The 17,950-nt window shown below is 43.5% G+C and overlaps 1 protein-coding gene across 14 annotated transcripts in view; it reads right to left on the bottom strand.

The window, feature by feature from the left end:
* The window catches only part of ACACA (acetyl-CoA carboxylase alpha), a 159,514-nt gene that overhangs the window by 48,120 nt on the left and 93,444 nt on the right, over positions 1–17,950 (bottom strand). For all 14 annotated transcript variants that reach the window (XR_009960407.1, XM_062592431.1, XM_062592424.1 and 11 more), the window contains 4 exons: positions 6,399–6,668; positions 5,967–6,064; positions 4,658–4,778; positions 4,090–4,200 (listed from right to left, as the gene is read on the bottom strand). Coding sequence is in view for 13 of the 14 variants with exons in the window: in XM_062592431.1 (XP_062448415.1) it covers positions 4,090–4,200; positions 4,658–4,778; positions 5,967–6,064; positions 6,399–6,668 (600 nt within the window). In the remaining variant the exon portion in view is untranslated. The remainder of the gene's footprint in view (positions 1–4,089; positions 4,201–4,657; positions 4,779–5,966; positions 6,065–6,398; positions 6,669–17,950) is intronic.

The raw sequence follows: 17,950 nt of genomic DNA, 5'->3' as shown, positions 1-17,950 counted from the left end.
AAAAAAAAAATCTCTGCCTCAGCAAAAGTTTTCATTAAAATTTTAGACAAATGATCTCTGTGTCCTTCTCCCATGCTGCCTGGGGCTCCATGCTATTTCTATGCAAATAACAACCTCGTGGTTTATATCTTATTATTTCCACCGGAGCTGCGGCGACATGACCCGAGACGTGTGTGAGGTAGACAGCGAAAGAGAGGGAGAGAAAAAGAGGGAGAGGGAGGGAGAGAGATGGAGTGGCTGCTCGCTGAAGTGTGAAAAAATATTGTCAGGAGTGAGCGGCAAGAACAAAAAAAAAATTGCAGGGATAACGTGTTTATTTCAGCCCCTCTCCCCATGTGAACCAGCACCTTTTAAAATTCATTGGGCATCAGGCGATCATGCACAATCCATCTGCTTTCACTTTATCATTTGCATTTCATGCCTCCTGGCTTTTGATGTGCTGATACTTTGATGCAGTCAGGAGACGCGCATTATCATTATTTCAATTTTCAGGGGGGTCAGCGGGCTCAGCACACGCGCACGCACACACTCACAGGAGAGGAATGAAATGTCATTTCCACCTCTCCACCCCCTGCTGAAATGCGATGGTGAAGACAAAAGGGGGACAGACGAAACGCAGCCCCAGTGCCCCACAGGCAGAGCACTGTCCCCACCAGAGAGCATCACACCTTTTCCTTAAGCCTTTCCCCAGCTCATAGGCCTGGGCTATAAACAAGGACAGTTTAATCACGAGAAGAGGGGAATCTCATACAGCTCTTGCGCAGTTTCCTTCTTACACCTGACAGGCAATGGGGCTGAGAGAATCCCTAAACCTGCCCGATGCCAGGTGTCTAATGGTGATACATCTCTGTACCTATAAAGCACTGACACAGATGCAGTGAACAGCCAGCACGTGATTAGGCAACCCCCAGAACCAAACAGGAGCTTCAGCTAAAAACGGCACCGACCTTGAGCTCATCCTCTAAGTTACAGGTTGCAGACTGGTTTTGGCAGCTGGACCTTTCCCTCTACACCTAAACCCTCGGGCTGGTTTTATATAACGATAATGAACAAGAGCAGCAACAGATATGCTGGCACATAATGCTTGTCCTCTGTTTCCCTCGTATATGAAAAAAAATTCAGTATTCCACAGGAAAAGAAAAAAAAAAAAGAACAAACAACTTTCTGCAAAAAACCCACACTGTTCTCTGAAAGCCTGACTGTCTCCATTGCTGCCGAAGCATTTCTGCACAGCACATTCTCTTCTTACAGGAAGATGACATTTTGACAAGGAGGTGTATGCAGACACAAGACTACATGTAAGTTACATTCATTATCCTATTTGGAGACAATAATTAAAGTCAGAAATGAAAAACTTTGTCCCAAATCTTTGACATTTAACTGGGAAACACGAAAGGAATATTTGTATGCAACTGTATTAGAAAATACTCACTTCCAATTGTCAGGCAAGGTAGCCGTTTCCGTTTATTTTCGTACGTTTCAGTCATGACCTTTACCCAAGACCCTATCAGTTGAATAAGGGACCTTCTAATGTCCACAAGAAGTTCTGACACTGCTGCATAGGGTTCTTCTCAACATCTCATCCGCTACAAGCAAGCCTCACTTGCTCCACAGAGAAAATCACAATGGGTTTCCACCGTAGGACCCTTCTGGAGTCTTACTCATGCACTACTAAGAATAAAAAAGACGCATCAAGTCCAAAGAGCTTCCACAGTCCCACAGAAGACGAGTATTTAACTAACTCCTAGTTGACACAGGCCTGACTTCTAGCCAAAAGAAAATTCAAATGAATTGTCCCTCTAAATTCAAGGGATAGCTGTTTAACTTTTTAAATACAAGAAGTAGGAGATGCAGGATAAGTCAATATTGCCTTGGGGGCAAGACAATGCAAATGCATTAACATTCACTTTTTGCATCACACCCTGCTTAAAATCTCAAGTGGAGTGAGTTTGGCCATGTCGGATTAGCCCCAAAGGTCATTTCACTACATCAGACGCAGTTCAGGGACACAATCATAGCTGGATCCACTCAAGAAGCTCTGAATATAACTGCAGGGATCGGAAAATGAAGATCACAGGAATTAGCAAGACACATTATACAACCTCCAGATGTGTCCAGGTGTGGATTGCCGGCCTCACACTACTGAAGGACAGGCAAACTTACATTGGGCCTGGGCTTCAGGCCTCTTTCTGGGAAAGCTGTGTAGGCCGCACTAGGTTCCTCCTTTGTCTGACCTTTAGGCAGGAAGAGGTTTACTGCCTACATAAATATATATGCCTTTCCAACAGGCTGTGGGGAGGGAGAGGAAACGATACATTTTCCCTTGCTGAAGCTCTTGGGATGGCAAAAATCCCTCCCAGAAAGCATCTCCTTTGGCCCATACTGATGACAGATGACAGGTGCTTAATTTAGTTAAATTTTAAATGCCTAAAATTAAGTGAGATTAATCTAGTCCTATAAAAACAAACACTCACTCCATGAGTAAAGAATGCAGTTGAACCGGGAAAGAACAGAGTAAAAAGAGGAGGACTAAACACACTGGTCCTGCCATCTGGGAAACTCTGCAGGGCCCCGATCCCCACCAAATGACAGCTGGAACCAGGCAACATATTCCACTTCAGCAAGCACTAAACTGATTCAATTTCTTTTTAAAAGATGAATCTTCAAATGCCTCTTTTCCTTCCATTGATGCAGGTGTGTGTGATGTGTGTAAGAGATCTAACTGAGGGTGCTGCGTACTAGAGTTGATAGGATCAATGCTTCATTCTCTGCAGAGCCCCTTTATTCAGAGGAGTAATTCAACGCGCGATTATTTTCCTTTTATCTCCCATTGTAGGGCAGGCACTCCTCGAAACGCAGCGTGTGCTGAAGCACAGCCACCCCAGGTGCTGGGGAGCGCCGGGGAACAAAGCTGCACAACGGGGAGGGCACTCGCGCCCGCGCCAGCCTGGCGCCCGCGTGGACAAAGCCCGCGCCGAGAGGGGCGAGCGCGAGTCGGCTGCGAGCCCTGCCTGCTACAGACAAGGAGCTGCGGGCTATGATATTAATAGGCGTGGGGCAGCACGGGAGAAAAATCGCCTTCGATGAGAAAGAAAGAGCCATTTTAGCAGTGAAAGCAGTAAGTTTCCTTAGAGCCTGCGTTATTATCCCTGCCCCCCAGCTGAGATTTCCAGCAGGTCTCAGCCCTTGACGATCTCCAGCCACGCACTCAGGCTTCAGAGCTCCCCTAGTACTAAAGCAACGCCCTGCGGATGGCTGAGAGCTCAGGGTGACTCTGGTTCACACATTTTGAAATCTAGGTCTTCCAGACATGGCCACACTCCCCTGTCAGAGGCCTCCTCCCAAACATCAGAGCCTTTCACCACTTCACCAGCACTCACTACCACACACCCATGCAACCAAAACCCACGGGGTAACCTGGCTCCACAAGCACACCCAACAGCCATCTGCACGCTCCATGTCACCCATGCACATGTGTCTCACCTGAGCACATGTGCAGGAGGCAATCCTCCCATCTTTTTGCTGTGGGGTTTCATATGCCCCTAAGTTTGCTGACTTTTTATTTACCCCTGTGCCACTAGAAACAATCCTGTTCCTTTGTGACAGTACACAGTGGGTGGGAGATGGTCTGCCCAGCTGTTGGGCTCCTCCTTGAACCTGCAGTTCTGGCTAGGTCCCCTGTCCAACCTGCAGCCAGGATGCAGGGCCCCTGGCTACCAGTATGCTGTTCTTCTAAGGAAAGATTAAAAAAAAAAAAAGAGGTGCATGAAAGGACTTGTTTTCCAACTGGGGAAAAAAAAAAGAAGGAAGAAAGAATAAGAAGAAAAAAATAAAGACTACAAAAACAAGAAAGTTTCCCTGACACTGCCCTGTGACACAGCCCTGAGCTGGAGAAGACTGAGAAGGGTGCATTAAGCCTCTGGGCCTTACCCTATCCACAGCTTTTCCATATCTAATAGCACAAGTGACCAAGTGTACTGGCAGATACAGTGGTCGCAGCTCCTTAACTCTCAGGCTGAACTCACAGAAATACCAACTCAATTCACATAGCTCTTAAGACTGGAATCAGTTAGAGATGTAAAAACTTACTTTATTGAGGGCTCCACAGCCGGTCAGGATTATGTGCGAGTTCTCAACCTGGATAGTCCTCTGCCCTAGTCGAACAAGGTAAGCCCCAATTCCAATTGCCCGACATGTAACCTAAAAAAAGAAAAAAAAAAAAAAAAAAAAAAAAGACCACACTTGATTTATCCTATCACACAGCCAAAACCTTTCAATTCAAATGCCTAGATAAAACCAGTCCATCTCTGTATTTCAAGCCTACAAAAGCTTTCTCTTCCTGCAAAACTCCAGAACCTATTCTTTTTATAACGTAAAGTATCTGGTAATGTATGTATTTTATTTCAAAGAAGAAGAGCAGTAGCTTATAGATAGAACAAACAGGAAATCAAATGACTGCTTTCTAAAGGTGTTTTAAATTTAGTCTGAAGTAGATCTGGACCTGTAATGGTGCAAACAGTGTTGCTCAAAGTCAATGGGGATAAGCCAATTTACATCAACAAAAAGTCTGATCCCATATCTATCCTTTGGATTTCGTTGCAAGATTTTCAGCTGAAACAGACAATAGGTTGAAGAACAGAAGGCAGAGGGGGATTACCAGATTGATGGTGATAATACTCTCATAGGCTAAAGATGATTCTCCAGCAATCATGCCAGATCCTCTGAGGTTCTCTATTCCAAGTCCGTCTTCCTTTCCGATAATATCTGTTATCTTATACCTGAGGGAGACACATACAGCCTTTGAGTCACAAGGTCCAGTGATTTGCTGAATCAGTTTGCTACAAAGAAAATGAAAAGTGACTAAATATCATTAAGGCTCCAAAGACTAACGTGCATAATACCCAGCCACGACCTACACATGAGCTCGTTCTGCAGCCTTGCTGAGCACCGTGGAGCAGTAGTCCTATGTGTGAGCAGCACTGCAAAGAGAAAATGCCAAAGGAGAGGAATGTCTGTGAGAAATCTTCCTCTGTCGTTCCTACAGGATACGAGGAGCAGACTGATCATAGAACAAAGGGCAAGGGAGGAAGAGATGTAGCCAAAAGGAGAAAAATAGAACAAGAGATTGTAATTAGGCTCTTACTTTTTCTTCACTTTCTTTTTTCAAGCCTTTCTTCCCAAGCCAGCTTTCTCAGACTGGCTTCTGTCTTTTCTACTAGGCCCTTGCTAAGTAAAGTACTTCTGCAGGTACTTAGGTGCTTCACTGAAGTGAGCCACCGGCTCCTGTGCTGCACACAGACACGCACACATCCCACACTCTGGAGTAGCCTTTTGTTCTTCAGAGCTTGCTGGTCTGCAAACTAGCGTTCCTCTCTTTCCTAAACACATCCTCCTCCCTCCCCCAGGAGCACCACCGCTTCTGTGTTCTGGCTCCCAAAGTTTCTTGGTACCTCATCTTCATAGGCTCTACTTACGGGATGTAGTTGGGAAGATACAAGTGCCTGGAGTAAACGTGTGTGTGGAAAATCATATGTTGTAAGACAGTTCAGTGCAACCACGGCACTCCAATCCATAAAAATGCTTGAAGGGCTTAGTCTTCACTCAGAGAAATTCTTCTATCCTTGCTATGGAGTCTAGCAGGAAAGCTCTTTTCAAAATTTAAACTGAAAGCCTTCTGCCAAGAATCATCTTCCTGATCATACAGTGTTTATCACTGCAAGACCCTCAGTCATGACTAGGGCCCCTAGGCAGTATCACTCTATCAACATGGCACTATCTCAAACAAGGCATCTCATGATACCTCTTTTTACTCTCTTGCTCCATTCTCTGAGCACACAGAGCTATGGCTTTCTACTTAAGGTGATCCTAAAGAATATTCTAGCTGAAGACAAGGATGTGAGTACATCACCTTCTTGTATTCCCAAGGACAAACAGAAAGATTTTCCTTCTGACTGGTCTGTGCTTACCTGGACTCTCCACTGTCCTCCACATGCTCACAATGAACTGAGTTCAGGGCACTGACTTTCTTATAGTCTTGAGGAGTCAGGTACAAGTATTTGTATCCCTGCAGTGAAAAACAGTTCATTCATCTGATTCTCATTTGTCGTCTCTTCCAAACCTCCAGCAACCCCTTCCAAAAGAGAGCTTCAAGGGAGCAGAATTTAATCCCACAGAGTGGTAAGAACATCCTTCCTCAGCATCAGGGCTCTAGCTGAGGCCAGTGAAACCTGGGGGTTCTTTCATCCTTTAGTGCCGATTCATTTTGGATAGCAATTCTGCAAGGAGAACTTTGGACCTAACAGTCTGGCAAATATGTATTCTCTATTCAAACAGCCTGTGTAAAAATAAGATTATCTTATGTGCTATAGTTTTCACCTCTGATTCCAATGCCTCCTTACTTTGTATGGGTCATCCGGGTCTTCCCAGGCAACATGGAACATGTGCCGAATCTCCTCAGCCAAACCAATCCTGGCTCCACTATTAGCAGCCACATAGATACGGGGAATACCATGTGTCCGAGCAAGCTCGGAAGCCCTCAGGAACAGCACATCCTCTTGAGGCCCAAAAGAACCTATTCGGTATGTAATGTCATTGCCAATGACAATGATATCACGGCCTTCTGGATATTCAGGAGTTTTGAGAGTCATCTTCCAGGCCACCATCCCAATCTGCAGTCAAAGAACAGAGAGAGAAGGGAAAAAAAAAAAAAAAAAAAGTAAACGTATATCTTCAAGTAGTGAAAGAGGGAACCAAAACATAGGCCATTTTTCTTGCATGTGTTGCACTTTTATCAGTTTTCTTTGGGAACTTCACAAACAGAGCTCTGATATATACTGCCGGTACCGAGCACAGCTGGCAGGACTTGAGCCTTACTGCGGTCACTGGAGCACATCCTCCACTCTGCTGCTTTTTTCCCACGCAAGGCACTAACACCAGCCCTCTCACTGTTCATTCAGGAATTTGTCACAGGTCCAAAATACATTCTACAAATGCTCCTCTCACCATGTGCTGCTCTTATTCCACGCAACAAAACACACAGGGTTAGGCTGGGTTTTCTGCTCTACTAGATGCTTGACCATCTGTTTAGGCTACCGCAGAACCTCATCACACTGCTTCTCTCTCACCCTGCCCTCATTCTAATAATCTTTTTATTTTGTAACTACCTCTGTTTTTTCTGTCTTCTATTCCTTTGGCTCTTCCCCTTTTCCTTCCTAACTAGGGCAGCAGCTTCTTTCCAGCTCCAGCTGGATAAGCAATGCTTTAGCAGTGAATTTTTCTTTTCTTTGTAAATCACCAGATGATCTCTTCTGGCTCATCTTATGGAGATGAGCAACATCTGTGCCCTACACCTCCCATCTCTTCACCTCTGCATATCAGTGCACGAGGGAGCTGGCCATCGTGGAATGTCATTAACAGATGGAAATAGCAGCGTCCCCTGAAGCCCCCATGCATCACCCAGTCTCAGCTTGCCCAAGGATCATAAGCTCTGAGTACACATTCCTCAAGCCGACTGCACATCCTCTGCAATCAGGAGGGCTGAAATTCTCAGTGCGGAGACTTGGCATACTGAACATTATGAACTAAAGTGGGAGGGGGGAGACAGGAGAAGCAGCAGACAGATATGTGCTATTTAATCCAAATCAAAATGGCAGAATAGTCAGTCAAGATCCAATCAGCATCTGCAATATGATATGCCATAATAGGGTCATTAAAAAAAATATAAAGACAGAGGAATTAATCAAAGGGTCATTGGAAATAAAGCAGGCAGCGATCCAAAAATATTAGAGCTGGCTACTGTCAGATCCTTCCCTTATGCCTCCCTTTTGAGAGCTGAGGTTAACGGGAAGACGGTGTTTCAGTTCACCTTCTCACTGGTCTCTGTTTCACTCAATGCTGTTTTGACTGATAATATTGTAAGGGATTAATTTATTGTTTGCTTTTGAATATTTGCAGTTATACAGTTACATCTTAGGATGGTAGTGTTTGGAAGCGAGAGATCCTGCAGCAGTTTCAAAGAGAGAAGTATAAATCCCAAAAGATGAGTAAGTTGCTTCATTAAAATACCAGAACCATTGCAAAATGAAAGGGTAAGTTTTAATGCTGTACAAGTGGATGCAGCTGGTGACCGGGCACAAACGAAAGGCTCCTTAGTGAAGACACCAGGGGTCACATAGATAATCTGTCCAGAGCCTGAAAGAGCAGCTTCGTTGATCCCAAGTAAATCCACACAACCAGACGGCACCTTGGGACTTCTGCTTTTCTGTTACTGGACTTTCACAGGAGAAAAAGAAAGCAAAAAAAGCACGGGAAGAACAAGAAAGGTAAGCTTTCTACTTCTGACCTCACTGTTAGAGGAAGAGAGATGTCAAAGGCTGGATATCAAGCATCTCTGCCTTAGACTCTCAATGGTGGGCAAATTTGTAATTAGAAACAGTAGATGGAAAGAGTCTGCACATCCAAAGTTCAAGGCTGCAAGATCAGCCTCTAAGAAATAGGGGATGCTCATCAGTACCCCATCGCTTCCTGCAGCTCAGTTCTCTATCTATTTGGCAGGCTTATTTTTCTCTGCCATTACTAAAACCTGCAAGCGGGCTCTTGCCAAAGCTGGTACCAGCCTCAGGGAACAACTTTATTCCTTGACAGAAATACAACGGAAAGACGAGCACTATTCTCTTTAAGACTGCACCACAAACTTCGTCCAACGCCGGACAGAATTAACACTAATTCACAGGGGTGTATTGAAGTAGCCGCCCCCCAGCAGCGACTCTTATGCCATTGGCCAGGGTTGTGCCAGGAAGCACCGGAGGAGGAACACAAGCTACGTGAGCTACCAGAGAAACACTCAGGCTGTGTGTGTTCACTGAATCCTTCCTCGTGGCTGCAGGGAAGTGCAAGACAGGCACATGCCCGGGCATTGCGGGAAGCCTACACAACGATCACAACACACTAAGTAAAGTGCTGGTATTCTCAGCTTACTCAGGAGGCGCAGGAATTAGCACCTGCACCAGTGACAGAGCTAGGCTGGTTTCCCATATTAGTCTCACTATCTCACTGAGGATATAAGAAATTTTTCTCAATTTCATCAACTTGATTTTTGACATTAGTGCAAAAACATCCATACTCAAAACAATTCCTACTGAGAAAATCCAAATCATAGCAGAAGTCCTCAAATAGCTTCCTAATCGGCCATTGTGTATCCTCCACACAAACAAAATCCCCTTTACTGCTGCTGGTTAGCAGAATAGGAAAGACTATTTAGCCAAGGCACAGTAACTACATAAACTCTTGAAAATGATGCGGTACAATCATATGCTCTTTAAAAAAAGAAAGCAAAGTGAACCACTTCAGTAATTTGTGTGCCTTTTTGCATCCCCAATACATACTATATTTTGTGCCATTTATCCAGTAATAAAAATCACAGGGCACAGCTAAGGCTTTTTTCCCCATGAACAATGTAGAGTCTGTTTAAATTTATGGGTAGTGGAGGATAGCTTTCTAGTTCAGAAAAAAAAAAAAAAGTGATGAGATTAAGTTAACTGTGGCATGCCAAAAAATGGAGCATTCACAGGTTAATTAGACAGGCTGAGCTAATCACCTAAGAGCACTGTCGGAACAATAATGGGCGATGGTAAGCTGCAGTGGTTTCAAACAGGCTCCTTTTAAGAGCTGGCACAGTCTGGAAGTGCTTCTCTTGCCACGGCTCTATTCCCAGCAGCTCCAGGAATGAAGAAGACAGGGAGGAAAAAATAAAAGCCAGAACAGTCTTATTTAACTGTTTTTATGTTGGCAAAATGATTTGTGCCATAGTATTTCCATAAGAAGTGGGACCATTATTCTCCTGTAAGAACACATTTGGTTTGAAAAGAAAGTATCACTGGACAGAACGTGAAAATCAAAGCAGATGAATTATTCACAACCTCCGATCAGAAGTGATCATTATTTCTGATGTTCCAAACTGTGATTAGGATTCAGTGCTCAGATGTCATTTGCTCCCTGAATAACACCAGCAATGCCGAATAGCATGACACACATATATTACACACAAGTTTTATATATATAATTTTATACACACCTTCTCCCACTAGATCTTTGGCTTAATGTAACCATTAACAGATAGTAAAAACATGATATTAACTAATGTTCGTTTTCATGGCACTCATAAATGCCGTTAGTTTGACACAGTGTCAACACTAATCACGGCCTAAAATTAACACCAAAATTGACTTCAACATTAATTGCACTATCGATGCGAACAGTAATACACAGAGTGATGCAGCTACAAATTGACTGCTAGCAGCAGCCAGGGCTGTTGAGAACAGACACCCAGGGAAGGGGAAGGAAGCCGCCTCCGCGCTCGCCCGGCCACCTCGCACGGAGGGAGGCAATGCAGACGGGGGCAGGTGCTCCGGGAGGTTCCAAATTCCTAGAAGATGGTAGTGGAAATAAAATCAGATGTAAAGTCAAATAGTTTTATTTGTAGCACCTGTGTTTGAGCCATGCCAGTTGTGTTATTTCATTCTGTTTCTTTCTGAACAGGATGATGTTTGAGCCTAGGTACTTTACAGAGTAGAACAACTGAGCTTAAGAAAGGTTTCAATAACATACATTTGTTTTAAGAACTCTGACAAAAAACTTATCCTGTTACCACTCTATTGCATGTACATAGCATACATATTTTTAAAGTAAATAATATAATGAAAAGAGAAAAGCAACAGCTGTACAGTCTAGCATACGCACACTGGAAATGCCAAAGCTGAACATTAATGAAACCACATTTTTCCCCCATCGTGCATTTACATTCTTACATCTTTAAATCACAGGAATGCATGCTTCTTGACTCCCTTGTAGGACCTCTGTCGAATTCTAAGGGACAGCTAAACTGGTGTCCCTTGACTCTACAAATGCTAAATCACTCTCTGATGCTCAGGAGTGGATAGATATGGTGCACAGAGGCACCAAACATGCCCTCAGAAATTTTACTTGGTGCAGCCAAAACAATCTTTGTATTTCATGATTTGAATCTGACACCCAGAACTTGAGATCCAAAAGAACGCCGCCCTGGAATTACACTGCGACCAAAAGCAGGCTGGGCCTTTTTAAAACAAACAAACAAACAAAAACTTCCACATGGTCCAACTCCTAGAAAAAGGGCATGATGCACATGCTTTGCTACAGGCATATAGGACTTACTGGCTTAACAGCAGTGGAACGCCAAAATCCAAGATTCCTGCAATCTTTTCTTGGTTTTGAAAAAGGTGTCATTTAGTGATCAAAGCAGTGGTCACAGGCAACACAGCCTAGCACGTCTGGCGCGATCCTTCTGAAGAGCATCGTGGCCAAGCGCACGGGACACGGGAAGAAGCAGTTCAAGGAGAAGTGACAAAGGTTCACCCAGGAGAAAGGGTTGTGAGCTACACGGACTGAATGGTTGCTGGTCAACAGAACGTGTGGGACTTGGACCTGTCCTGGTTGCTTCCACGACACTAGAGCACGCCCTGAGGGCGAGCCAGGACGCCGAGCAGCAAAGGGCTGCCCAATGTTCAGTGAAATCAGGCGTATACACATGGCAGCAAAAAAAGCTCACCACTCCCCACCCCAAAAAACCAAAAATGCTTAGATGGTGTAAAATTAGTTTTTACTGCACATTTGCCTATGTTACAAGGTGAGAAGCTTGAACAGTTCCTCCTGGGGACAGCTAAAGGCATCTTGCTGAACTTGGAGCAAATGTGTATCAAATTTGAGTTGTGAACACTGCTCATTTTTCACCAACAAAAAAGCATTTCTGATGAAGCTTTCCAAACAGAACAAAACAAAACAAAATCCTCCCTAGGCAAGGTGTAAAGCTTGAAAACTTCAGCTGGAATAGTCTGCATGTGGTGAAGTTACAGACTGATAAGGATAGATTACAGACAGCCATGGGTAATCTTTATTAGGGGATTTCTTGTTGCAGGCAAGAACATTCCTGCCTACATCAACATACCTGTGTTCAAACATATACATCAAAAAAACAGAATAAAACCCTTTGCACCATCACATAGATCCATGATCTAGTAATGTGCATCTGAGGATTTCAAAACCCTTCAAGAAATTTAGGGCTCCAGTTGTGCTTTGAATTAGACATGCTCAGGCAGTCCCTGCTTTCAGCTTCCTTTTAAGTTTCACCTGTGATGTGTGGGGTTATTTAATACCCAAGAATATAATTAAGAAATATCATAAATGCCTCTTGTAGATGTGATTTAAATATAAAAATTTGATAAAAGCTGGGATTACAGGAAAGGTAACAGAATTAAAATTCTGTAATAGTTTGAAAGCATTATGAAATTCCTCAGTCATACTGAATTATATAAAACCACATAAACACTTTATCCAAAATACTGGAAAAATCTGTTATATAGATTTTCTTATAATCTTCCAACAATTCACCTATTCAGCAGTTACGATAAATTCTAGCTCACAGATACGTATTAGAGGCTCGTAACATGCTGCTTTGTTCGGAACACCTCTTCAAAGCTTCCGCTTCTGGTATTGCCATAACATATACGTACTACTTTTAAAACCAGACTATTGGAGATACAGTGTCTACTGCACTGTGAGAAACGGATAGACTGAAGGAACCGACCGGCACGAATATCAACCCACACAGTAGGATGGGTTAATCCCAGGCAGGTCAGGGAACCCCCTGCTCAACTGTGCAACTACAGCTGAGCTACGCAGAAGCTCCAAACCCTGGTGACATGCGCCCACATCCCGGCTCGGGGTGTGAAGAACCCCCGCATCAATCACTCCCACCCTCCCCTACACACCCACTACCCTAAAGTCACATTAAATACTCTAGGCACGTAACTGGTTGTTTTTTTTTTTTAAAAAAAAAAAAAAAAAAAAAAAAAAAGAAAAGCTTCCAGTGATGCTAGGGGACAGTCTTTTACTTTATATTATATTCCACTTGTCAAAAGATAGTCCATCTTTTGCTAAAATTACTACTCTCCAGGCTTAAAAAAAAAAAGTGCTCTATTCTGATCCCTGCCCCCACCTCTCACTGTGACATCTGAGGATCTCGTCAACAGAGGCTAAAATTATTCTGCCGAAGGAGGATCACCTTCTGAAATTGCACCACAAGTATTTCAGATGAGGAGACACCACTTGCTGTGCAGCACAAATAGTTGCCCAGCTTCCCTGTTATTTAAACCCATTCCTACTGCCACAAGAGTCTTCAGGTCAGGATTGCTCCCAAAACTCATCAAGGAGGACTGGGAAATACAAAGAGAACAACAGTTTTTTCCAGCAATCTCTAGGAAAAATAGTGGCGGGAGGAGGAGACGCATGGATGTTTTCCATTCAGCTTCACGTTAATTCCCAGACTTTGCAAACATACATCCTCTTCCTTTTCTTAAGTTCTTTCCCATCTGCCTATCTGATGTTTTAATACCCTGTGCCTGTCATAAAATGTGGGAACATGGGGTGACAAAGCAGAACCTGCAGCTCAGCTATTAAGCTTCACTTGTATAAAATTCATTAGCTGCACCTTCCAGCCCCAGGCAACCCAGGGAGCTAATGAAACAGCGTCTGAGTCGCCCCTTGCCCACCACTGTTCTGAATTTCACCTGGCCAAATCTTCTCACATTCCCGAGAAAGCAGAAGCATTGGCAGGCACCCTAATAGGTCCGATTATGGATTAGTTCTGAATCTCATGCTACCGAGGAGGAAAAACTGTGACATCTAGTGCCAATATGGAAAATTGCACGTTTTACATGGGCACTACATGAGATTGAGATGAAAGGTAATGTGGGGTGTCGCTGCAGGCACTCCTTACACTCACTTTCTCCTTGTCCTTGAAGATTAGGTGGGTCTCATCAGTGAACAGTGCCACCCTAGTGCTAAAGGACCATGGCAAACTTTAGTCAAAATAAAGTGCTATAGAAGAAAACATCAGAATGCCCAGTTCAAGGATGACAAGTAATATGAGGAGCTTGCCAACAGGCTGAGGAAATTACCTTTTTTATACTAAAATTTTGGCTAGTCTTCTGAACAAAGCCATCTTCAATGGGTATTTGAAGAGGATGTCTCCTCACTGCAGATCAGGTCTCAGAGCTACTGCAAGCAACACATTTTTAAATCCTGTGAGTTGCCATATATTTTTGAACTCTAGCCCTGCATACCTGTTTGCATTCACACAATTTCTGACACCCTTCAGAGGTTTCCCTATTTGAACACAGCCAAATAACTACAGAGTAACATCAGAGGCTTAAAGGTCAGCCTCTGGCATGCTGGCGTTGAGCCACTGCAGCAGGAGGCTCCAGGAGAGCCACTGCAGAGCAGAACCTTCCCAGGTGCTCCTGAGGCTCTCATGTTCTTCAAGTGAGATAAAGTGCTGCATCCTTTAAAATTCATCCCTCCCCATATCAAGGCAGCAAGTCCCACATACAGACCACCACCCTACCTGCCTGAAGGAGAAGAGCTTTGCAAAAACACAGAAGACTGCTACTAAAAACAAAGGCTTGATTAAACAAAAACCCAAAAAAACGACATCCGTAATTAGCAGGTATGTTAGAAGTCTTATGGTATAATCTAAATCAACATCCAGGCAATAGTAGGAACTTTAAATGTTCTTCCTAATGCCATTGAAGAGTAGAATGCAGTTGTTCGTAACCTTCTGCAAGTGTTTTTTTTCCTACACAATCTCTATACATTTCAACGGCCTGTGCTTATCTTAAGAGTCAGATCGGATACAGGCTAAGCTAACCCCTTATAGCACATTGTTCTTGATATGCTCGCAATTGTACATTAAATTACGTCGCTCTTGTCCTAGAGTCTTTACTGATAATGCACTCAGGATCATTAGAATGGACCTGCTGACTCGTGATTTTTCTGATAAAATACTGTTTTCTTCAGCTCCCTTATAGCTACTGGTTCTAAAAATTGTTTACAAAATGTTCTTAACTCTCTATTGCTATAAATTCAGTGCTGTTGAGAGTGCTGGCCTACTAAAATCCTACAGTAGCAGACAGAGCTTACTAGAAGAGTCTCACATGCGAGGGAGGAGTTAGAGTACCTAGACTAGTAACAGAGGACACACACAAAAAAGAGCAGCTAGAGACCAGGACTCAGTTCAGGAGCTTAACTAAGGGATTGGAACAGAAACTCTCTAACAGAAAGCTCCAGGCAGCATCCAGGATTTTGTTTACAGTCCAAAGAAATAGCAAATGTGTTTCAGAAGAACTCTAGCTGCACATTTTAGTGGACAAGAGACTGGGGAAAGGCCCCACATTAGAGATGTCTCCTGTGCTATGCAAGTACATGCTGAACAACCAGTAGTGGTGAAGTCTTTGCACGGCTATGACAAGACTCAGGATCCTCTGCTCAGAAGGAGCAAGCACTGTCCAGGAATAAATAGCAAGTTATATTCTCATGATTCATTAAGTCCTTGGCTTCTTTATTGAGACTACTAGCAGAGATATAATTACTGCCAAATGAGGTGGTGGGTTTCAAGAAGTGGTCACAAGCTAAGTGGAGAAATATCTCTTGTATTGTGAAAGTTCTTGAGACCTCCCATCCTGCACACGAGCAAATCTAAAACCTTTCATATGTTTTCCTGAAAACACAAATAGCATGTGCCAGGGTAGCCCAGGACCCTGCTTGTGAACTCCGTGAGAACAGCAGAGCCCCAGCTCGAAGCTCTTGTTCTGCCCAATATTAGAACAAGGGTTTGAACCTCAGCTGTTGACAGCTGAGGGAACATGCTGACCACAAGCTGACTGGTTTTTATGCTGGTTTCTCAATTTCACAAAGTAGTTAAAACAATTAGGGCACTGAGCTGAGCTGAATGCTTTAAAAGGAAGACTGTCTTGGCCCTTTTTCACATAGAGAAAATTTAACTGTTCATATTTTGTAGCACAGCTCCAACAGGAAAGATAAGTTCTCCCTCAGAAGAGCTGGTGCTGTGACTGTCAGGGCATTTGCTTGTAATGGGGGAAGAGCTGTGTTTGGGTCTCTGGTGTAAAGTGAAACAGTAATAGGAACCTAAATGCACTAAATGATGGCTATATTTACTATAGTTACAAGTTGTGAACAAAATTTCCTCTTTAGCAAAAATGCATGCAGAGTCCCTCAAAAGATTTTGGATTCAGAAAATCAACAGCTTGGGTAGGTGGGGAGGTTAGTAAAAAAGAAAAGGCCACGTTTACTTGGAAAGTCTCTAACAAGCACTCCCATCTGTCAGTGGGAACATCTCACATCTGTGAAACTCAAACACAGACTCCATTAGCACTGATCATCAAGCATTAATAACCCAAACTGGAGAGACATCATGCAATGTAATATCTGACACTAATTTAGCAACTATATGTTCAAAGACTCTTAAAACACATTTGTCTAAATTATCCTCACAACACTCCAAAGTAGTCTTACCTTATTAGGATATAAACAAATTGAGGCAGTGAAAACTGTGACTGAAGTTACCAAGCAAATAGCTGCAAAGCTGGGGACCTGGACTTCCTATCAGTACTCAATCCTTTAAGACCCATCATCTCTCCTTAACATGATTTTCAGTATATACAGCTTTCTGTTATTTTAAAGTCAGAGAGCCAACAAAACACATGTGCCGTATTTTGAGAATGGTTCACCATTGTATCATATGGAAGCAGCATAGAACTAATTTTTGTCCTACTCCATGCGGCATATCCCCTCTTCCTATGCAATACTACCAGCTCCTGCCACATAGATGGATTACTGCAAGGATCTTTGCTTCCCAGTGGATAAGATACTATATTTTTCCGTCCAGATGCTAAGCAGACTGATTCTGAAGAAAAGCAAAATGAATCCATTTACAGCCTTAACAAAGAAAATGCTTATGCTCTGAATTCACCTAGCATCCTGTCCCTTCCCCCTCTACCCCCTCAGCCACCTTCATTGGTAAGAGAAACCTGAGTGCACGTTTGTGACAAATTTGTTTCCTCAGCTAAAAGGAATTAAACTATAAAAGCCTGAAGTCAGCTCATCCCGATAAAGTCCACACAGCATGGCGGAATGCATCTGTTAGACAGCTCGTCACTTCTTGAATGTCACCTGTCCTTCAGCTCCTTCTGGAGCCTCTTCCTCAGACCAGCTGTTACCACAAGTCAATGAGCCCTATTGTGCGCAGGGGCTATCGGTAACAAAATTCAATACTACAGCCTCAGACCTCATTCCAGCTGCACATGGTCCTACAGTAACTCATCCAGCTGTGAACAGGCCTGACTGATGCTTTAGCAATACTAGTTTTTAGCCAAATAGCTCTCTGGGAACACGTAGAGCTCCTTCCTTGGCTTCTTGCCCACGATCTAGGCTTCACCTGAGGCAGTGAGCCCTTGCTGGAATTTCGCCTCCATGGCCGGCACCCTCGCTTCATTTTTGGTAAGTCATCCGGAAGCAGCTCAGAATTTGCCATAAATCTCCATGAGACGTCATCGTCAACAAACAGATGGCAAAGTGTGGGGAAGAATAACATTTTTTTAAAAACTGTCTGCCTTACTTTCCAGTGACTCAGCCCCACAGTGCAACACCCACAGAGTTGGGTCCTGAACTGGTGTACTAAATAACAACACTATGCACACAACAACACTCATGTAACTGGTTTTCAGACCAAGCGCAGCTAAGTCTACCAAGGGTTAAAATAAATTCCTAATTTTTTTGGTGGTCTTTGGGTACAGAATCTCTTATAATAAGACTATTTGTATTCATACTGGCAGAGTAAACACTACATGTTCATGCCCAGGCAGCTCTGTGCTTGTAATTTCACCAAGAACACAGCTACGTCCCTGAGGGACTTTGCTATTTCCCTAGCCACCATCCACTGAAACGCTGAATGAGAGCAGAGAAAGAGAGAAAGATGATGGCATAAGCTTCCACAGCGCTGCAGCCTCAGCTCTCACAAAGAATGCAGTAGCTCATTTCAGGTTTAATTATACTAGTTAAA

This window comes from Rhea pennata, chromosome 20 (genome assembly GCF_028389875.1).
Source record: "Rhea pennata isolate bPtePen1 chromosome 20, bPtePen1.pri, whole genome shotgun sequence".
NCBI lineage: Eukaryota > Metazoa > Chordata > Aves > Rheiformes > Rheidae > Rhea > Rhea pennata.
The sequence above is the reverse complement of the archived record's forward strand: the minus strand, read 5'-3'. Positions and strand labels throughout refer to the sequence as shown.